At 32.8% G+C, this 23,843-nt stretch overlaps 4 protein-coding genes across 4 annotated transcripts; 3 read left to right on the plus strand and 1 right to left on the minus strand.

Moving 5' to 3' along the window:
• Positions 1 to 350: 350 nt before the first annotated feature.
• LOC132604514 (major strawberry allergen Fra a 1-2-like) lies at positions 351 to 1,685 on the plus strand. The gene is made up of 2 exons (XM_060318055.1): positions 351 to 583; positions 1,155 to 1,685. Exons 1-2 carry the CDS (start codon positions 400 to 402, stop codon positions 1,451 to 1,453), a joined length of 483 nt encoding a protein of 160 aa, XP_060174038.1. The 5' UTR covers positions 351 to 399; the 3' UTR covers positions 1,454 to 1,685.
• Positions 1,686 to 1,819: 134 nt separating this feature from the next.
• Positions 1,820 to 3,787, plus strand: LOC132604515 (SKP1-like protein 1). The gene has a single exon (XM_060318056.1). It carries the CDS (start codon positions 2,375 to 2,377, stop codon positions 2,843 to 2,845), a length of 471 nt encoding a protein of 156 aa, XP_060174039.1. The 5' UTR covers positions 1,820 to 2,374; the 3' UTR covers positions 2,846 to 3,787.
• Positions 3,788 to 3,907: 120 nt separating this feature from the next.
• Positions 3,908 to 8,151, minus strand: LOC132604511 (uncharacterized). The gene is made up of 8 exons (XM_060318052.1): positions 7,757 to 8,151; positions 6,225 to 6,355; positions 5,286 to 5,363; positions 5,158 to 5,202; positions 5,008 to 5,052; positions 4,876 to 4,927; positions 4,501 to 4,597; positions 3,908 to 4,330 (listed from the first exon to the last, which is right to left on the minus strand). The coding sequence occupies exons 1-8, from the start codon at positions 8,115 to 8,117 to the stop codon at positions 4,165 to 4,167; spliced, it is 975 nt and encodes a 324-aa protein (XP_060174035.1). The 5' UTR covers positions 8,118 to 8,151; the 3' UTR covers positions 3,908 to 4,164.
• Positions 8,152 to 18,695: 10,544 nt separating this feature from the next.
• Positions 18,696 to 22,730, plus strand: LOC132602684 (pectinesterase-like). The gene is made up of 4 exons (XM_060315480.1): positions 18,696 to 19,510; positions 19,956 to 20,240; positions 20,991 to 21,317; positions 22,118 to 22,730. Exons 1-4 carry the CDS (start codon positions 18,847 to 18,849, stop codon positions 22,510 to 22,512), a joined length of 1,671 nt encoding a protein of 556 aa, XP_060171463.1. The 5' UTR covers positions 18,696 to 18,846; the 3' UTR covers positions 22,513 to 22,730.
• Positions 22,731 to 23,843: the final 1,113 nt, after the last annotated feature.

Consider the following 23,843-nt stretch of genomic DNA (forward strand, 5'->3'; position numbering starts at 1 on the left):
CTACTGATTCTGAATTTTTGGGTATGATATCGCTCGGTAAGAAGCAGTTTCCCTGAAGTGAAACTTTCCGGCACGAATCTGAATTAATCAAGCCCCAAAGCATGTACAGGACATCAGCTCAGAAACAAAAAAAAATGTGTATTTATTTATAGTATTAAAAAGGTTGGTCCTGGTCCTGACGAGCTAAAAATTTAGGTTAGGAGGAACTAAATGCATCTAAGCGCCGCATTTCATTAAAGATTGTATGCTACGTACACTTTAATTTGAAAAAAGAATGCTTAAGCATTAAAATGCATTTCATTTCCCAATCTATAAATACCATCATGAATCAATTCAGTTTCTTCATATCAAGCTCTATACTACAATATACAATTCAAGTTTTTTTTTTGTTTATTTATCATGGGAATTATCACAGTCACTGATGAGTTCACTAGCCCAATTTCAGCATCTAGAATTTTTAAGGCCTTCATTCTTGATGGTGATAATTTTCTTCCAAAAATTGCACCTCAAGTTATCAAAAATGTTGAGACAATTCATGGAGATGGAGGCCCTGGAACTATCAAGCAAATAAACTTTGCTGAAGGCAACATATTTCTTCTTTTACTCCTTATATTTTATATTGTGTTTGATATGCTGGAAGTCATTTTCCACCGGCAAAACATATTTTCCTACAAAAATGTATGCTAAAAATTAATTAATATGAGGCAATCAGACAGTGTTTTGATGAAGTTTTTGAATACTAAATAGTGATAATGATTTTTAATTGACTTTAGATGGAACAAATGATATAAAATTAAAAGGTAATATACTTGCAAAGAAGCTAACTTCTGTCCACAAGGGAAGTAATTAAAGGTGGATCCAAGATTTTAAATTTATGGGTTCCGGACAACAATTCTTTTTATTTACTGGATATTTATTTATACATATTAAGTGAATTTCTTAGCACAAAGACGTGATTTGAGCCAAAGCTACTAGGTTCTAACGAACCTATAACTCATTTCTCCGGATGGAAAAAAATTTGGGTAGCGAAACACCAGACCAGAAAACGACTCCCTCTTGAAAACATTTTCCTAGATAATGACTTTCGTTGTACCAAATACACCAAATCATAAATTTTGCTCAAAATAGAATTGATCTTTTATATATGCATGCAGGTAGTGAAGTTAAGTTTGTGAAGAATAGGATTGATGCACTTGACAAGGATAACATGACCTATGCATACACATTGATTGAAGATGATTCTTTCATGGACAAGATTGATTCAATTTCATATGAAATAAAACTTGAATCCACCCCTGATGGAGGATGTAAAAGTAAAACCACTAGCAATTACCATACAAAGCCTGATGTTGAGATCAAAGAAGAAGAAATTAAAGCAGGCAAAGAGAAGGCTACTCTTATTGTCAAGGCTGTTGAGGGTTACCTCTTGGCAAATCCTAATGAATATGCTTAGTGCAATTTTCGCGACTCTACCACTCAGTCAATTCTGTTTGCGGGTCTACTTATACTACTATGGCTGGTTATTTAATAAAACTTGTGTTATTTTGGTGTGAGAAAGCATTTCTATCGTAAGGGTCCTATATCATATTGTATTGAGGTTTTCCTCAATTTCGTTTTACTAGTTTCTAGGGACGTGTTTTGGCGTGTACCCCATATATCAATGAGTATACAATATTAAAAAATCACATGAATAGCATTATAGTACTGTGTATGATGAATATTGATCTTAGCTCAATAGATAAAGGAAGAGATCATGCCCCATAAAAGATTTCAAATGTGTTGTTATAATTTTCGTCTTTGTCTCAGATGTCTTCTTGTTATTTCTGGATTTGCGTCTAATTACTGAAGTAATTCGATTGTCTTAATTTCTTTTGGAATATTTGCAATATTTTTAGCATAAACCCCTTAAACCATTTGCAATATTTTTAGCATAAACCCGACTTTTATGAATTTGATTGTAAGGTGTTATTTGCTCCCATTTTAAAGCCTCAGCTCGATATGTAGTTGCTTATGAATTTTACAGTACAAAACCAAGAAGTACAACAAACATCATCCTAGACACTTCCATACATTGGATTTTGTAACATAGGACGTCTTTTGGGTCAAAGTGAGTAATTCAAGAGTACCGTCTTGTTTAAATTGTCTCACCTTGACCGCCAAGAATAAAGTTGTAGCAAAACCAAATTTGTTTAGGATTTGGTATTTAATTAAGTCATGGCTAAATATGATTTATAGTCAATTTATATAAAAATAGGTTTTCCAGTTTATAATCAAAGTAGGTTTTCTATTATTATAAATAGGAGTGTTGCTAGCTATTTTAAATTGTGGAGAATTATAGAGAGCAGTTAAATATTTATTGAGTTTATATCAATTCATGTCTTCCTCAAAGATGATCGTGTTGAAGAGCTCTGATGGCGAGACTTTCGAGGTGGAAGAGTCTGTGGCTATGGAATCACAGACCATCAAGCACATAATCGAGGACGATTGCGCCAACACCAGCATCCCTCTTCCTAATGTTACTAGCATAATCTTGGCTAAGGTGATTGAGTACTGTAGGCGTCATGTTGATGCTGCTGCTAAGACCGATGACAAAGCCTCTGAGGATGATCTCAAGAACTTTGATGCTGATTTCGTCAAAGTTGATCAGAGCACCCTTTTTGATCTTATTTTGGCTGCTAACTATTTGAACATAAAGAGCCTGCTTGATCTCACCTGTCAAACTGTGGCAAACATGATCAAAGAGAAGACTCCAGAGGAAATTCGCAAGATCTTCAACATCAAGAATGACTACACACCCGAGGAAGAGGAGGAGGTTAGGAAGGAGAATGCTTGGGCATTTGAGTGAATCTGATGTTTTTAAGTGCCCATATTCTGGGTGATACACTTGCAATATACATAAGTAGATGTTGTCAACAATCTTTATGTTAGTACTAGTAAATATGTTCCTAACGTTTGCTTTGGAGCCTTTAATTAGATTTTGTTGTTCTTTCTAACTTTTGCATTGGAACTTTTCACGTCTTTGTTCAATGAAGATAGTTAATTCTCTTTTTGCTAAAAAAAAGGAAGAAAAATTAAATTGATTTAATTAAAATAAAAAAGAAAGTGCCTAAAACATAATCCTTCAAAGTGTCGCCTGTGTGGCTAATGATTATGTTGGCAAACGTCGGGCCAATGACATGTGTGAGAAACAATCATGTTGAGAAGGACTGACAAAGATATTGTGCGTCTAAAGAGGTGCAAGCAAATATGCACAAGAAGAAGAAATTCTTCTCTAAAAGTTGGGAAAAAGTGGGGGGAAATTAGAGGTTGATGAGAAAGTACATCAACAATTGAAATGTTTGGAGAGAAAGTGCTTCAATGAATTAGAAGTTAGAGACATGTGCATCAACAAATTGAAAATTGAATTCCCCGAGAATATTGAAAGAATAATGGGGGAAACCAAATCTGTATAGAATTTGGTGTTTCCTTAATTCTTGTCTAAATAGGATTTATAGTCAAATTATATAGAAATGTTTTCTAGTTTATAGTCAAAGTAGGTTTCGTACTATTATAATAGAGGTATTGCTAGCTATTTTAAATTGTATAGAAATCTAAAATTTATTGAATTTATGAATAAAAAAATCCTTCACCTCTGAATAAATGTAAAGGTTGGGAAGATTGATAAGAAACAATTTCATCAGCACAATACACTCTGTTCTGTTGGTCACAAGTTCACACGTGAACTCAGTAACTTTTATCTAAACCTTATATATATTGAAAAATCTATCACTCCAATTGTCTATAAGTATATTTGACTATGAACCAAATTACTATTAAAGTTAACTTGAGGTCCTTATAGAAATTCATAAGCATCAAATCTTAATTTGTGCTCGTTCAAAAGGAAAATGACTTAAGCGGAAAAGAGAGGGAAACAACCTCACATCTACCAGTCTAATCGCATTACTGCTTTTACAGTACAGTTTTGTAGACAAGTCAAAAGTTTCTTCAACATATGATATGCAGTCTACTTGTGATGCCAATCACATACGTTTCTGATGTACTTACAGTTGCTCATACCTAATATGGAGTTAGTGAGCAAAGTTGCTTAAAAACCTCTCAATTTAGTGTCAATTATTGACATCTAATAAAATAACTATCAATCGACAATGTCATTCACCATTCAACTTAACCGCCATATCGTTCTTTTAACAAGTCGGGAGGCTCCTCTTCCATGATTCCAGAACCAGTTGTTGAGAAGTACTCGCGTATTGTTGTTCTACGGTCGCCAAGGAAGGTATGATCAAGAAAATTATCGTAGGCAAGATCACCAAGATTCTGAGCTGCCAGAACACTACAAAATCACAATGTTTAATCACTTAAAAGCTAAATTCACTTTGTGAAAAGGAAAAAAAATATTTCCAATAAGTACGAAATCCAAATAATCTCAGAACTCAGATATTCGAGGAAACAAGTTTCAAACAAGAATATGGTTTGCACTAATAAGTACTCTATGGAACTAACCAATGACGGAGATAGACCCGGCAGGGTAATAAATCATCTCGCCAAATCTTGTCAATATTATATCGTCCATACCGCTGGAAGAAGATGTCTTTATCACCTAATGATAAAATTAAAGATAAGATATGAAACTGCTTGCAACTTATAAGAGTGATACAGATAAAACTCAAACTAACAAGCATTACAATAAGAAATTTCCACCAATATAACCACAAATGCAAGTGAATCACTACACTTTTTCTCCTCATAATTAATATAAATGCTAAGTTATATGGTAAAAATTCGCCCAAAAGGTTGTAACTTAGATAGAGAAGTATGTAAACTAAAGCAGTTAGACTAACAAACAGAAAGCAAGTGCCCTACTGATAGGAAGACTACCTCTGCATCTAGTTTTCAGATACTCCTCATCACTATAACGGGCACAAATTATCTGCATTAAGAGATAATACAAAGAATAGGATCAGGAAGACAACTTATTGGTAAAAGGCCAAGCAGTCTCAGGGTGCTTACTGCTGGATTGATGTAAAACAATCCATTTAATGTTTCTGGGATTACCTAAAAAAAAAAAAAATACTGATATTAGTCACATGAATTGAAGTTACATTTTGTTTTATGTAGTTAGAGAAAGGATAGAGAAGGAAAGATTATCGAAGGTCTCACAGCTAAAAACCGAAACTCGTGCTCCCTTTCAATAAATGCTGGGATCTGGCCTTTATAGAGAAGAAGTTAGAAAACAGAGTAATCACATCAAGATCTCAACTAAAAATGAATAATTGCTAAGACATTACCTCTGATCTTTGAATTTCAAAGATAGTAACTATAAGACTTTCCCCTTCACAGGGCTCCACACTCAAGCTTGATATTTCCTGGAAATATAGTAACATTCCATTCAATAAAAGTCAGTCCTAAACAAATTTCAAATTTCTACAGTCTGTCTGAGAGTAATTCGAAAAGCAGCAATAGTTTTTTAACAGTGATGGTTTTCCTGATACCTCAAATGCACAATAACAAAAATCAAGCTAATCTAACTCTTCCATTTCAGAGAGGTTTGTTAAAGAAGTTCAACAAAATGACAACCAGGGACTGATACTTTCTCAACTTAAACAGATAGTTAGACTGAGCATCCTTTCATTTTTATTTTTGATAAACATGGAGTTCAAACCAATTTGCGCGCACCTCAACTAATCCACCCGGTACCTGCGACCTCTCTCAAATACAGGTAGTATCGGATAACTCTACTCCACCAAGACTAAGACAGATAGGAAGAAATCACTTCACTTTTTTTGCATATACTGCCATACTGGGATTTGAACTCTAATTACACATGGTCTGCAAGGCTTATTTATACCAATCTCTCATTTCCAGTTTTTTCTACAACCTAATTCCAGAAGCATTTGTCCTCCTTCCAGATTCAAGGAAAAACGACTTAAAACGATTATAGCAGAGACTATTCTCTAGGTTCCGGTTTGTTTCACCTTTTCATTGCCAGAAGATTCTACTGATAAGTAATTATGTAAAGCCATCAAAAGTTGGTGGTAGTAGTAGTAGTATCTTTGACAGAATTTTGTGGTTGAGAAATTTTATTTTAATTTCAGTTTCATTCTTCTTTCTAATATCCGTTAAATATATCAAGAGTCAAGCATGACAGAGACATTTTCTGCTTTGTCTGCACCTTCTGAGCAAACCAAACAATATTTAAGATTGTACTTTTAGTGAATGTAAGGCACCTTGGTTTCAGGTTTAGCTATCCCACGCTCGAAGAAAATAGGCGCTGAATGAGCAAAAACTCTCCGAAATCCACTCAATTTCCCTACTCTGAAGTTGATCAGATCTGGAAATGTACTCCGAGCACTCCTTTCTGTTCTACCAACAACACAACATCAATTTCCACAGAGACAAGAGTATATCGCAACTCGCTTTGTCACAGATCATTTGGCACTTTCCACGTTAATTTAACTAAGTGTGAACTACATTAATTATCTTTTAAGAAACTACAATTTAGATACTTAAAAACTGCACAAAAGTAATATAAATTACAATTTTGCTATATCAAATGTCCAAATTGGTGATAAAAATAGTTAATACTAATCACATTTCAACAGTGCAAACATCATCAAACGTACACTAAAATATTCTCCAAAATCAAAGTATGAACTACCTTAGGGTTTTTTTTTTTTTTTTTTTTTTTTAAGAACTAAAAGTAAGATATTTAATTAGTACACAAAAAAAGTATAATAAGTGCAATTCTACTTTATCAAATATTCAAAGTGGTGAAAAAAAAATACTATTGAGCAAATTTCAACAGTCTAAATATCGACAAACATACAAGTATACTAAATTTTTAAAAAAAAAAAAAAGGGCAGCCCGGTGCACTAAGCTCCCGCTATGCGCGGGATCCGGGGAAGGGCCGTACCACGCAGTCTTACCTTGCATTTCTGCAAGAGGCTGTTTCCACGGCTCGAACCCGTGACCTCCTGGTCACATGGCAGCAACTTTACTAGTTACGCCAAGGCTCCCCTTCACAAGTATACTAAATTATTCTCCAAAAATTAAAGTTAAGAATAAGTGTGTGAGTTGACCAGAGAGTAGAGAACCGCAAACGGAGATAAGCATGAACTACATTAATTATTTTTCAGGAACTAAAATTTTGACATTCAAAAAAGTATTACAAATTGTAATTCTGGTATATCAAATATTTCTACGTGATGAATATCGACAAACATACAAGTATACTCAAATATTCTGCAAAATAATCAAAGTTAAGGATAAGTGTAATGATTTGATTTTGACCTGAGAGTAGAGAACCAAAGCCACAAACAGAGATACTTTTAAGAAAAAACTAAAATTATCTCGCAAGAAAGTGTGTTTTAATAGATACTGCATCGGTGATGGTTCAAGCAAGAAATGCAAACACTTGATAGTTCAGGTAGAAACTCTAAAAAAATGAGATACTTTCAAGTGTTTTTTTGAGTATTATCTCTAAAAGATAAGTGTGAACTACATTAATTATTCTTTTAAGAAAAAACTAAAATTATCTCGCAAGAAAGTGTGTTTTAGTAAATACTGCATTGGTGATAAATGCAAACAATTCATACTTCGCGTAGAAACTCCCAAAAAATGCCACAGTTTCAAGTGACTTTTTTAGCATTATCTCTATATATTATAATATTGATCAATTGACAAACATACAAATATACGAAAATATTCTGCAAAATTAAAAATTATTTAAGGATAGTAAGTGTAACGATTTGATTTTGACCTGATAGGAGAGAACCAAATCCGCAAACAGAGATTAATCCATCGGATGATACAATTCGATCAAAATCAGAGTCATCGGAAAGTTCCACAGGAAGATTCAGTTCGCCGTCATCGCCGGCGGAATCTACGGCGGTGAAGGCTGAAGGCATGGTGAAATTTGGCCGGAAAAAGTAATTCCGGCGAGGAAAAGAAGAGAAGCGGAATGAACGAGGAAGAGTGACGGAGTTTGCGACATAAGTAGGCCGTAAGAGCGTGGGGACACGCACGTGAGGTGGCGGTGGAGTTAATAATAATAGTACAGCAGGAGTAAAGTGAGTGGTCATGTGTACCACGTGCATATTGTGTTGTGAGAAAGATGACATTGATAATTACTACTACCTGTTTTGCTTAGGTGAGAGACATTGAAAGATGACATTGATAAGTGTGTTTAGGCTTGTTTGGATGGTTATTATCTATTGTACTATTCTCTCTCGATCAAAAAAAGAGTATACTTAGCCGTTTACACATCCCTCGAAAAATTACTCACTTCAAGAAAAAAATATGTAAATTGATTAAATTATTCATAATTAAATAGGCATTGAGATTTGATCACATAACACTTAATAGAAACAAATCTGGAAAGATAGGATTAATTGTTTCTTGATTTAATAAGTGGATACTTTTTTTGACCCAAGAAAAAAAGGCTGAGTGGACATTTTTTTTTATCCGGATGGAGTATTGTATTGTGTTGTGGTGTTAATTTAAATATAATACTCCCTCTATTCTAATTTATGTGATATACTTTCCTTTTTAATTTATCAAAAAAAGAATAAGATATTTTCTTATTTGGTAACAATTTAGTTTTAAATTTTACCTTTTACGATTAACGAGATGATTTATAACTACACAAATATCTTTGGCTTATTTTAGATAACAAGATTCAAAAGTCTCTTTTTATTTCTTAAATTTTTGTGTTCAGTCAAACTATATCACGTAAATTAGGACGAAGGGAGTATTTGTTTTGATTGATACTTTAACTTTATTGTATCGTATCATTAAATTTATTGTTAATTAACCACGAAGGGTCTAGTTTTATAACGATGGATTTCGTGTTATCGCATTGTTACCTTATTTATTTTGTCTTTATTTATTATCTAATAATTATAGTTTCCTTCATCCTACATTTTTATGATAGATCTACACGGTACCCTATTTTTCTTGTAGGTTTATTCTTCTAATTGTGGATGTCGGACATTATGTAACGACAGAAAACGATATGATCTATCTAAACGTTGTATTAATCAAAACAATGCAATACGATATGATACGATACATTATGAGACAATACGTAATAACCATTCAAACAGAGTGTTAATGTATAGAGATTGGATTGTTTTGGTCTGTAGGAGTTGTTTGATAGGAGGTATTATGATACTTTTGCTTCCCCGATATTCAAAATGTATAAATTTGATTAATATTTTAAGATGTAATTTCATCAAATTAATATGAATTAAAGTTGCAACCAATAGTAGTTTTTAAATATATAATTTTAATTTTAATATATCGAGTCAATCTAATCGAATTTAGCTTTAATGTTTACTTAAATCGATTAAAAAAATAATGAGTATCATATAAATTGAGACGAAATTGAAACAATGAAATTATTATTTTGCTTCAAAATGTGGGTAAATACGTAAGGCATACTTCAACATAAGTAGATGGTAAGCGCGTGGTGACGCGAGTACAAAAAGAGTAAAGTTGAGTGGTCATGTGATACTGTGATTGGGACTTTAAGACAAAGATGATATGAGTTCCAAATGCTAGCCATAAAGAGGACACCCTTTTTCCTTGGAAATGTGACTAAACAGCGTGGTTGGATGAGCTTATGACTCTTAAAAAGTCATAAGTTATTTTTATTATTTAGCTTAAAGATAAATATTTAAAAGTATTTTTTTATTTTAATCAAATATTATAAAAGTATTTAAAAGTTATTCTTTTCTTAAAAGACCTAAAATAAGGTAATCCAAACGGGCTGTAAATGCGTAAGTCATATTTAGGAGAGATTAAATGAATGCCAAATGGCTAGCCAGAAAAAGGATACTCCCTAGTCTTAGTGACAGTTTTTAATTTTCGAGATTTAAACTGTATGAACTTTCATCAATATTTTAAGATATATTTTTTCACTAAATTGATATGAGAAAAGTTGTAACTCATACTCCCTCCGTCCCATAATAAGTATCACCTTAGTAAAAAAAAAATCGTCTGAAGTGTCACATTAAGAATTCAAGACAAACACTGACACTTGTTTCCAGCTATGTCTCTAGCATTAAAGAAGTAGTCCTCTTTAATATTGCAGATCCACTCTTCTTCCTATTCAAAGATCAACCCCTGGCTCTAATTTTCACATCGAGAAATAGATGAAGAGGTGTCAAAAGGGTTTCTTACTTCCCAAACAAATGTTCCTACATCTATTATACAGACGCTAGTTTATCAAGAATATGATAGAAAGTCACTTCAAATTGTTGATTAATAGTCAAATATGCTCAAAAAGTATCTAACACATATAGGGTAGTCTAGTAAACTCAACATAGTATTTATTGATTTCTTAATAGGTGTGATTTTTTGCTAAAGTGGTATTTTTTTTTTAGAATGGAGGGTTTTTTTTTTTGTTTTCAAATATATAAATTTTAATTTTAAAACATTGAGTTAATATAATACTTTAGCTATAAAATTTAATCAAATCGACTCTCAAAATCGAAAAGTATCATATAAATTAGAACGGTGGAGTAATTTTTTTCTTTCAAAATGTGGCTAAATGCATAAGACATACTTCAACATAAGTGTAGGTCGACCTACTACAGAAGGAGTAGACTGAGTGGTCATGTGTATCACGTGGATTTTGTGTGAGAAAGATGAGATTGATAACCTTTTCTTTGGTTCAGTGAAGGAATGTGATATTTATTTATGAGAAGATGAAATGAATGCCAAATGGCTAGGCAGAAAAAGCATTAACTTTTTCTTTCAAAATGTGGTTAAATGTGTAAGTTGTATTTCAACATCTTTCTATGACACCTTGCCAGACATCATCATGAGTAAGTTTCCTTTTTCTTCCTTGTGTTTCTCAATCACGTTTATTAATTAAGTTTCCTTTTTCTTCCTTATGTTTCTCAATCACGTTTATTAATTGTGAATTCGTTCGATATGTATTTCTTAATTCGGGCCCTCAAAAAAAGCAGAGAAATATAGGACAAACTACAGTTAATAGGAGAAAGAAATAGTGATTGAAAAATTTAAATAAAAGGATAAGTGATGCCTTTTGACGAATTTAAATTCGGACTCATAAATTCTAAACTAGCTGAAAATGTCCATTTAGAGCTCGTTCCTTTAGCAGCTTAGGTTAGCTGAAGATCGAACAAAATAGTTCAAGCCCGCTTGAAATCTATCCAAGACCTAGGTTGTTGATACAATAATCAGAAAAATTATTATATTGTTAAAATATAAACAGATTCGATTCTTTTATGTATATAGGGGGAGAAAATGTTGTGGACTAGCTTAGACTTATTATAGGGTTAATACGACCTATAAGGCTATGATGTGCAATCATCCTGCCTGTGTGAGCTGAACGAACTTAAACGTATTAACCAACTTAAGCTGATTTTTAGTTTTTTACCTACATGTGATTTATAAGTCGCACTAGATGAATGTGATTATAAGTCAAGCCTGGCGAATACAAGGGAGAAAAACATATATGAACATAGATAGAGGGTATATTTACCAAATATGACATACTTTTAAGTTTACAAATGCTAATATTAGAAAATTTACAAAACCTATATAAAATAACAAATACAGTAAAAAAAAATATACGGTAAAGCATAAACCAAAAATCACACAGTAACCGTTCATATCTTTCTCCCCATAATATCTCGCTACGCTTTTCTCTCCCCAATTTCACCATAAATATGGCAGTTTGAAATTGATTCCACTAAGCGGCATATTCTCTTGATATCAGATTTCATATTGAAGAATAATTTGAAGCTTCTCTGTTGTTTGTGTTTTTTTTTTTTTAGGAATTATACACAGTAGAATTACGGTACATACCATTTTCTATACAAAATTCATACCCATATATAATATTTTTCATACATTCAGTTTTCAAAATATATATCAAAATTGATACAATCTGGTTTTCATACACATGTATGAACAAATACTAAAAATTATGACTCGTGTTTATATACAAGAATATACCTAAATTATACAACATTCATACACACATGACCAAAAGCCCATATATAATTTATAAATACCATTTTCTATACGAAATTCATACCATATTTAATATTTTCATACATTCGGTTTTCAAAATATATCTCAAAATTGATACAATCCGGTTTTCATACACTTTTCATACACATGTATGAACAAATACTAAAAATATGACTCATGTTTATATCCAAAAATATACCTAAATTATACAACATTCATACAAACAGGACCGCTATTGGTATCATGGAAAGGGTGTCCCCGCCATTAACTTGATAATTCATATTAAATTGTTTGCTTACAAACACACTCCATAATGGGTGTTGTTAGCAATTTAATATCTACTGTAGCACTGGCAATTGAAGAAAAAAGACAAAAAAAAGGAAGAGAGAGAGAATGGTGTTAATGAACCGCTATAAAGGGAAGAGAGAGAGATTGAGAGAGAGAAAAAAAAATCTTTTTTGTAAAGATGAAGAAACTGAATTGTAACTATTCTAAAATTAAGTCTACATTTTAAAATTCAGATTCTCTTCCTAAAAAAAGGCCTAAAATCGTGGAAAGTCACATTAAGCTCAAATCTGATATATTTAGTAATTTTAATTATATATTTTATAAATAAAAAAAAATGTTTTTATAATTTGTAATATAGAGTCGTATTATTATGTTATTTTCCCATTGCACCAGACAAACGTGATTTATAAGTCACGCTTGATAAATGCAATTTATAAGTCGCACTCGATGAATTAATGCGACTTTTACTAAATGCGACATCTGGTGCTAATAAGGTGTCCCACCATTTTGTACAATATTTCTCTTTCTTCCCCGTTCATAACCCTTTCCGCCTCCTTTGATGTATTTCGTCATTTTTATAGCGAACAAAGTCTAACCTTCTGATTTATTCATGTGATTTTGTGAAAGATTAGGTATATTCAATCTTGAACTCCTTCCCTCGGATTTCTGAGTTTTTTGGACCTTCTTTGATTCTTTTTTTAAGTAATTTTAAGTCAATCTATTTCTTTAATGAACCCCAATGCACTTGTTAATTATGATTCATCATTAAAACTTACATTTTTATGTGAATGGTTAAATACAAGTATCTTACTTGTCACTTTACTTGGTAAATCATAAATGCAGCATTTTTTTTTTAATAAGATTTTATCATCGTGATGGAGGAGTTTGGCTTGACTCCAACATGTATATTTCAAAAATTATAATTACACGGAAGAGGACATATACCTTGGCCTCTATTACAATACTTAGGTTGACGAAGCCCAATACAGGAGAGGGATTGATGGGCAAAAGATTGAGGGCCACGTCCCTAACTATGTCAGTCTGAAAAGGCTTGCAAGAGGTCACTACATACAAATATGTCACAACAGAAACACCAAAACTAAGTTAAGGAAATTCCATCAATAATATGGTAATGTTTCCTCCTGTATTTGAATCTAAAATTGGGCATCTCATCTTGATCAAACTTCAAGAAAGCTCTAACTATACTGGGCATGAAAACAACTTCATTGAAGATATCATAATTTTTTGTTTGAACTCTCAAGCCTATTTATGGATGATACATAAATAGAGTAAATATTCAATGAAGAGAGATTATATATTAAAACATAAAATAAGGGTAAAATAGTCAAAATTCATCCTAGTTAATGTTTCTTAAGGGACGTGTAAACGAGAATCATGACATATAATTTAAGATGGAGTGAATACAACTTTAGAGGTGTATAGGATATTCCAACAACTTGAAGGGCCTAGCTATAAGTTAATTAAGAGCGGAACGGATGCGTAGGCAAGAATTGCTTTGTCTTTTTTTTCCTTTTACAAGACGAATAAATTGGAAACTACAATTTTTTTCTGCGAGGAAAAATGAAAAACAAAAGTATTGGTTAGAAATCAAATCAAAATGGTTTGGAACAACCAAATCTTCTCTAGATTATTTTCTATTTTTTTTTTTCCGACTTTGACGAGAAAAAAGGAGTGCTCGATGTGAAGTGTGAACACACATAATTCAAGACCAAAATCAACAAGTTACTTAAAATAAGATTTCACGCATCCGTGGAGACAATTATTGAATTACTAGCGAAAATGTTCGCGCTTCGCGCGGCTATAAAAATATTAATAATTTTTTAAATAATAATTTTATTAAGTTAGTTGAGATAAAATGGATCAATTTTAATTTTAGTACATTGATTAAATAAAAAAGGTGATATTTTTATTGGAGTTGGAGCTTAGATGAACTGTATTTATTTATTACTGGATTTTCTACTAAAGATAACTAATTTTAAAATTCAAATAAAAGAAACACAAATAAAAACTAACAAAACTAAAAACATAAGAAAACAAAACAACGATCTTATTGTTGGTTATATTCACTCATGTCGTCAAATTTCATATATACATTTTTTTTTTTGCCAAGTAAAGTATATATCCACAACTCCACATACAACTAACCTACAATTTGTGTGCAATAATTTCAAATATTTGGTTGATACATAAAATTCAACTCAAATGCTCATTTATAGATATATGTATGAGCATTATAAATGTATGTATAATATCAGTTGCTTGCGGGCTTAATTTTAAAAATATATATGTACAATATTTGAATTTCGAGTGCAGAAAAATCTTTAACCTTCAACAAAACGTCAAATGCCTTGCACCAAGTGGGCGTTTTTTAATTCAATTTTAAATTAAATCCAATTCAAGTACTCATTCAGAGATATGTACAATAGCAGTTGCTTGCAAGCCTCGTTCAAAATAGATATATGCACAATATTCGGATTTTGAGCATAAAAGAAATCTTTAACTTTAAGAAAATGTCAAAATATGTCATATCAATTGGACTATGAATGTTAATTTGAAAGGATTAGAAATGTTACTGCTAATGTGCTAATAATAGAAAATAGGAATCTATATTCAAGTGAATTTTCTCGCAGAGGTCCATAAAAGCCGCCGCAATGAATCATTCTCGATGAAAAAACTTTTCTCTCCTAACTGAACAACTTATCTTAGGACTCGTTTTCCTTTATTTCCCTAGAAAAATTACAAGCAAACATGAGTCAAAATAAACATTAGAACAACTATGGATATATTGCACTGTGGAGTAAAACACACGATAAAAACATATACCTTATGTAACTTGATTTTTAGATGAACATTCAAAATTTAGATAAGCTTCGTTAGCCTTTTATACTCATCATTCAAAATAGTACTTTCACTGCCTCAATTTATGTGTCATAATTATAACTTTTAGAATCAAAATTCTTAATTGTGATAGTAAATTCGGATATAGAATCTTAAAATTTTTGGAATAAAATTTATATATTTAAAAACTATGTAAAAGGTACTCAACTCACAATAATTTATAATTTAAAAGGCATTCAAGAGAATAATGTCAAAGATAAACTCGTTTAATTCTCGAAATCCGACCACCACCAACTAAATTGGGGAGGAGGGAGTTTTGCCATCAAACAACACCTTCACCTAAAAATTTACAATACTATTAGTCTATTACTAACGCCATATGAAAAGTCAAATAGTTAGATAACTGAAATTAAGGAAGATAAATGAATTAAGATCAAGAAAATAAAAATTGTCAAGAAGGAAAAATTGTTATGAATTGAGAAAACAAAAAGAACAGATACTATCTTGTAATCATCCTTGCGAAGCTAAGAGTAAATAATGGCATAAACAGAAAATGCAAAATGCAGCAAATGCTTACAAGGATGTAGAAAAAAACTAATTCATTCTTAGCCTCTATTTATAATATGGTTATTTCGAATATGTAGAGACCTACATAGAAGATGGAACCACCCATTTAATTACAGGTTATTAAAGCACGTTTAATTTGGAATATGCATAACCTACACAGTGGAGGGGAGGTAAATCAATCATCCACATACAGGTTATTTACATCACTCGTTTATAGGTTAGTTAAGAGCACTTTTAAAATGTAATTTAATGAAACGTTTCAGTATGATAACCATTAAGCATATACATAACTAACATTTGATGCAATATTTGATTATTAGGAAAATAAAGGTAAAATAGAAAAAATTTCAAAAAAAAAACAGAAAAAGGATAAATGCAATTGATGGTCATAGAAAGGTGTCACATCACCTTATCTATGCCTAGCTTTATATTATATATAGATTTCCATTATAACCACAGAGACCTAAACTAAAAGAAAAACAAGAAAAGAAAAATTGAACGGTCATATTGTTGATCATGGAATAAAAATAAAGGAAATATAACACTAATTTTAGATTTAATTCATATTTTTATTAAATGATCTCGTAAAAATGCAGCAACATGAGTAATCAAGCTGCATTCTAGTTTAATTCTCAATATTTGGTCAGTAAATAGAAACTTCTTTGTTACCTTTACCATATTTGAATCTTTTTTTAACTCCCCGTCATTTACTTTACTCCAAACTCCAAGAATCATCAAGAAATTTGCTTTAATGGAAGACACTCCATCTGGTAATCAAGACTCTATCTCGTAATCGCACTGCCAATTATCCAACTTCCATACCATGACCATCTCGTAATCACGAGGTCCCTCCGAATAATATGAATTTCTATTCTACTTACACAACCCTCCCAAAATCCCAATCTTGTATTAGCCCCAACTACAAATCCTATATTAGCCCAACTACAAGCCATTGTGGGGCCTGTATTAACAATTCTAGGAAGAATAAGAGAAATTGCACCGGCTGTAAACTCACACCATACTTCTCGCTCAAGAATGGAGTCTTCAATGAATTATATGAGGATGTGGGCCCACACAAAATCAAGAACGTAATTAATAAGCCTGGCTCAGTCAATAGGATGTCCAACATCTAAAAAAAATAAGTAGACAACTGAAATTACTTGGCTGAGCTTTTTGGCTAACTCTAGAAACAGAGAGATGTGATCATAACCCAACCGCGAAAACATCAAAACACGAAGGATTCACTATTATCCATGAAATAGTTCATGATTAATTACTTGGGTTTTTCTTCTTTCTCTAACTTACTTTCTTGTTGAAATTGTTTCTATGGAGTTCGTATTTAATGTTGATCAACAATTTCACATATGGTAAGTTCAGGTAAATATTTAATGCACAAATACGTAGAAGGAAAATGCGACAATGTATTTTTGGTGTAGGTACAACATCTGCATGGTTCATTTTCCTTTTACGTTGATCCACTTTCTTTATTTCTTCCCCTTCCACACTGTGTATATTTTTTTTTTCTTTTGAAGGTGGAAATGAGACCATGAATAATATCCACATATCTTGGACTACGGATCTTAACATTTTTAGCAACTATTGTTTTTACCCATCTAGTACCTAAACTATGTGGAGATAGTATAAACATAGATATTGAGACAGTTAGAATGCAATATTATACTTAGCTACTATGCATAATTCTCTTCTTAAACACAAGAGAATACAATAGACACAGAACACAAAAGTAAAAGAACAACAACCCAGAATAAGGTTTGATGTTACACTCAAAAGATACTAATTATTATTACTATCTAATAAATTTGAATAGCGCACAGTTGGGCGTCGACATGCTTGCTTGTGTTGTACTGAAGTACAAAGTTTATAAGAACAAAAGGAGAGAGAGACAATATCCATATTTTGTATAGTGTTTAGTTGGGTATTATTAATTGATACGTAAATATAAATGGAACCCTAAATCAAGGGTAGCTCAACTTTCATATTGTGTTTAGTGGGGTACTAATAGTAATGGGAAAAAAATCTATAAATAATAAAACAAGGCCAATTTTTATTCCACACTTGTTATTTATAGTGTAGTATTCTTAAAAAGTATAAAGTCTTTAACTTCACATAATAATATTATTACTATTATTTATATTATTAGTAAGTATTAATTCAAGTTAATAAGATGTTAACCATGTGTTTGCAATGCAATTCGTTAGATGTTGTTGTATAATTTTTTACTTATTAATATGAAGATGTGAGTAGTTTAATTCAAAATACTAAAATATTTCTATCATAAAAAGTAGACAGTTTTTTTCTTATTTCCTTTTTATAAAGATCTTACTTATTTTTCTACAAATAACAATATTATGTAAGCGGAAATAAAACCATAAAATCACTATTATTTAAAAAATTGGGCCCCCAAATTTTGGGGAATAAACGAAATGCTTCACTGGAATAACCGTTACTCCCTCAGGCAGTAATCTTCCATCTAAGAACAAGATATGATCTTTTATGTATTACTATATGCTTTTCAATTCAACTACTCAATTCACCAAAAAAAAAAGGTGGTTGGCATTTTCTTTAATGTAAATGTGAAAAATGATATAATTATAAGAAGGAAATTTAAAAGGAAAAAAGAATTGTAGTAACTTGTTAGAAACAAACGGAATACATTACAAATTAACCCACAAAAAAGGGCCAAAAATAAAGAAATTAGTGGAGTAATAGATATGAATAAGTTTTGTGGTGGGTAAAAGAAAAAAGAAAATGAATGGAGTGGAAAGAAACAAAGCAATTAATTGAAAAATTAAACAGAAGAATTCCAATTATGAGTCAATGGTAAACCTGAATTCTATCACAACCAAATAAACAAACAAACTGTTTTCCACAAATTTGTTAACAGAACCAACTGATAATCCCCTTATTTCTTGTGTGTCAATACTATAAATATGTACCTCGTTTCTGACATACGAGTTTAATTTCTTTACACTGGCAGAGTCCAGGGGAATCACAGAAATTCGTTAAAAATCCCCATATGCTCTGCTTTAAACAAAAACAAAACTTAATTGAAGAAATAACAACTATCCATTCATTATAAAAATCCCAAAAAAAAAAAATTAAGTAAAAATGGCAGAAGGTGGAAAAGGGAAGGTAGCAATTGCTGGAATTGCTTCGATTCTTTTAGTGGCATGTGTTGTTGGTACTGCTGTTACTCTTACAAGAAAGGATGATTCTAGTGGGACCCAAGTTTCAACTTCTAGCAAATCAGTGGAAGCCATGTGTCAACCAACTCAATATAAAGAAACATGTGAAAAATCACTTAATTCAGCCAAAAATACAAGTGATCCAAAGGAATTAATTAAACAAGCATTTGATAGCAGTATTAATGAAATTGCTAGTTCAATCAAGAATTCAGCTCCATTTAAAGAAGCTGCAAATGATCCAAGGACTAAGGATGCATTAAAAATTTGTGATGAAGTTCTTGACCGTTCGATCGAAGAAATCAAGAGGTCTTTTTCGAAAATTGACAGTAATGACCTCAACAAGTTGATCAAGGAGTACATTTATGATGTTAGGTCATGGCTTAGCTCTGCTGTCACTTTCGAGGAGACCTGTATAGATGCGTTCGCCAACACAACCGGTGATACGGGCGAGAAAATGAAGAATCTCCTGAAGACCGCCAACGAGCTTTCTAGCGTTGCCCTTGAAATCATCAGCAACTTCGAGGAACAAATGGTCGGGTTGCAAGGCCTAGGCATCACTAACAGACGATTATTAACCGTCGAAGCAGGTAATGTTAGGCTCCATAAAGCTAAATATTATAATAATAAAAAAGCTTATCACCTAAAGTTGGGGATGGGGTTGCTATAGTTGGCTAGGGTGAGCCTTCCTACACGGTTGGAAGCCCAGTTCTAGCCTTCTGGACCCCTGGAATAAAGCTGAAATAAAAAATAAAGAAGAGAAATTGGTCATCTTACCTGAGAGAGACTGCCTTGTCTCAGGCCGTCAATCTTCTACTTATAGTATATTGCTCTATGACGGGCTTCCCTCTTTTCTCGATGTGGTCGCTGATCTACGCTCCGAGTCACACGACATTTCCACTGAAAGGACGTCTTGCACAGTTCATGCCTTTCCGTTCATGACCAGAAATTCTTTGTTTATTTTTTAATAAAATTGTTTCTTTTTAGACTAAGAACCGAACTCATGAAATTAAAATTTTGAATCTGTCTCTGCAGGTAACCGAAAGCTCCTTCAAGTCTCATCCCTCAAGCCCAATGTTGTGGTGGCCCAAGATGGCAGTGGACAACACAAATCTATCAATGAGGCTCTTAAAACAGTGCCCCCAAACAATGCCCAACCCTATGTCATCTTTATCAAGGCTGGTATTTACAATGAAATTGTTCAAGTTACCAATACAATGGCCAATGTTGTCTTTATTGGTGAAGGCCCAACCAAGACCAAGATAACTGGCAACAAAAATTACCTTGATGGTCTCCCAATTTTGCTTACTGCCACTGTTAGTAAGTATTGATCATTGCAGTCATTATATGTAGATGCATACCGAAACACCAACCTCTTATTCTAAATATTAACATATTGGTATCTTGAGCCTAATTCAACTCAAAAGTTAGTTCAGGCTGTAAAAATTGTTTAACACCATATAAGCAGGGGCAAATTTAGGCGAAGTCAATAAAAATTGTATGGGGGTAGTCACTTTTCAGACCGATTATTAAAAAATAGCATTGTTGAGACTTCGTTGAAAAGTACCCTCATTTGGTGCGGAAACACCATGGCAATATCATGGATTTCCAACTTAAACAAGTAAAGATCTTGGATACTATTATCATGAATTTCGAACTTAAAAGAATGAAACTCCATGATATTTTCTAGATTTTGTCTAGGATACAGTGATGGAGTTTCACTTTTTTTAAGTTCGAAATCCATGACATTGTTATGGATTCCAGAATTGACTATTTTCAGAGACTAAATATGTACCTATTTTACAATTACAAGTCTAAAAAATGGCGATTTTCGGATTTTGCTGAATCCCTTTGACATAAAGGAAGATTCTAGTATTATGGTAAATGTTTCAATAGTTACTTCACATCATAAGTTCAAATTCCTAATTGTGACATCCTAGTGTTCTTTCATATCTCGTTATATAAATTTCTGATTCGACCATTGCATATAACGAATCAACAACACATTTCCTCAACTAACTTCTGAAACACAATAAACATAAATTCCGATATTTGATACAAATTTTGTAGCCATCTCCGGAGAAGGATTTGTGGCTAAGGATATCGGATTCGAGAACTCAGCAGGACCCTTAAAAAAAGAAGCTGTTGCACTCCGTGTCTCGGCTGAAATGACAACATTCCAGAACTGCCAGATTGATGGATACCAATCCACCCTTATGACTCATATTGGCAGACAGTTCTACCGTGACTGCACTATCACCGGAACCATCGACTTCATCTTCGGGGATGCAGTAGCTGTGTTCCAGAACTGTAAGTTGATCGCGAGAAAGCCCGAGGAGATGCAGACACAGGCCATCACGATCGCGGCTCAGCAAAGAAGCAACCCAACCGGAACAGGTCAGTGCTAGAGTCAATTAAGTTCAATGAATTATATCCCCTTGCGTCAAAAAATTATAATTGTACAGATATGGTAAAAATAATAGTATTATATATATAAAAGTTTTTGAATCGAATGGAGTCTTGGCGCAATGGAAGAGTTGCCAGCATATGAAAGGGCGAATATAGCTTGCCCACAAGCGGTGTCACGAGATACCGGTTCGTCAAAAACTTTTACTACTAAATATGTATAGATAATATGCAGAACAAAAATATTGGATATAAATCTAAAAAATGGCATCTCTTGTCAGTATAGTGATTTTTTTTATTTGTTCACTTATTTAAATGTTGGCATTGCTTATGGACAATTATGCGTGTACCATTGGTCATGTGACCAGCAGGCCACAAGTTCTAGGGCGGATGTACAATGTAGGCTATGCGTTCAGTCGAATCTAGTAGATTTGACTCAAAATCTTGTGTATGTGTTAAAAAAACATTTACCAAATATGTATAAATATTAAATTTCAACCATCCTGAACCCATAAAGTTCAAATCTAATTTGGATCCATCGGGTTCAAGCATGAAAAGACTCTCTTACATAAATGCAACTAAGATTTGTGCAAAATAAAGCACAATGTGGTCCGTCCTTTCTTGAACCTCGTGCATAACGGGAGCTTGGTACACCATACTGCCTTTTATATAAGTTTTTGAATCACTTTAACATAATGGTAAAGATCGAATCTTAGATAGGATGTCATTATTACATTTATTTGAAATTGAATCCACTTGTTAGAATTCTAACTCTGTCACTACTTGAACAGGTGCAATCATTATACAGAACTGCACGATCACAGCTGAGCCTGCTCTGGTCGCAATCAACCCACCACACAACAAGGCATTCCTCGGACGTCCGGCGAAGTTGTACTCAAGGACCATAGTCATGCAATCTCAAATTGATGGATTCATTAATCCTGAAGGATGGATTCCATGGGCTGGTACCTTTGGACTTGAGACTTTGTATTTTGTAGAGTACCAAAACAGGGGTCCAGGTGCAAATACTGATAAAAGGGTCACTTGGAAGAATTACATTAAGAACCCTCCACAAGATGTTGTTGCTAAATTTGCCCCTGGAGCTGTGCTTAGAGCTGGTGATAATACTGATGGATGGGTTAAAAAGACTAGTATCCCATATGAACCAGGGATGATGAAGGTGTAAATAAGTTTATGCATCTTCAATAAATATAAAAACAACTTGTTGTGCCTCTTGTACTTACCTTTTGGGCATGCAAAATGAAAAAAAAAATATGTTGTTTGATTGGAGCATTTCTTCAAATTAGTTTAATCTTGGGATGTTACATTATTAATTAGATAGCTAAAAAGTTTCACCCCCTATTATACTCAACATATAATAAAGAGATAATTACACTGTATCAATTAGTGTATCAATGTTACCAAAATTGACCCATAGTTTTAAATCTTACAACAACTGACCCAAACTTTTTCCCAATCTCCACCATTGTCGATCACTGTCTTCCCGGAAGCTCATCGGAATTACTCCCTCCTCCCTCTCTCTCTCTCTCTCTCTCTCTCTCTCTCTCTCTCTCTCTGCTGCAACTTCTCTTCCTCGCCGGAAGTTTTCCGGCGACAATGACTGCGACTTCTCTTCCATCGCCTGAGGGCTGTACTCACTTCCGACGCCGCCTCCTCTGTTGCGGTGGCTCAGATCTGGTCAGAAATTACCTAGATCTAGATCTATCAGAAAACTCATCGAGGTGGTGGTGGAGCGCAGGTGGCGGAGATGAAATAACCGGCGGTGGGAGTCGCCGAAGGTGATTGAGGTCGGTGATGGAGAAACCGGTAGGTGCAGGACAGAGGGTATAATAGTGTATAATATTGTATAGTAGCGTATATGGGTGTATAAACCCTCTTATACAATATTATACATTTCTATCCACCTATATACATAATGTATCTGCCTTGTATACTTATGTATATAGGTGTATAAATATGTATAAGTCTTATTCAACACCAGTCCAGATATATGTTTATACCCACTTATACAATATTGTATAATTGTGTATAAATATGTATAAGTGTGTATTTTCTTGTATAATTAAATTTTGTTAGTGTATATACCTACACATTATACACCTTCAAACACCTATATACATAATGTACTTGTCTTTGGTATATAAGTGTATAAAATTGTATAAAAGTATTTTTGGGTCAAAGCTTTGCAATGTAAGTTTTAAGTTATTTTTTACAATGTAAGTGAGCAAATTGTATATTTGTGAAATTTTCCCTATAATAAATGTATAATAAGTGTACAACATTGTATTTATTAAAGAAAATATAGTTATACTCTGTTTAGCCAAGCTTTCAAAATCTGCTCATTTTGAAACATGTTTTTATAAAAAGGACTTTTCAAAGAATAAAATTTAGTCTGGTTAATCAATTTGAAAAATTCTTTTGGACAATATTAAAGCATAATTTGTGGTTGATCAAAGTTTCAAAGGTATTTTAGGGAAAAAAACTACTTTTTTTTCC

The sequence above is a fragment of the Lycium barbarum genome, chromosome 7, assembly GCF_019175385.1.
Source record: "Lycium barbarum isolate Lr01 chromosome 7, ASM1917538v2, whole genome shotgun sequence".
Classification (NCBI taxonomy): domain Eukaryota; kingdom Viridiplantae; phylum Streptophyta; class Magnoliopsida; order Solanales; family Solanaceae; genus Lycium; species Lycium barbarum.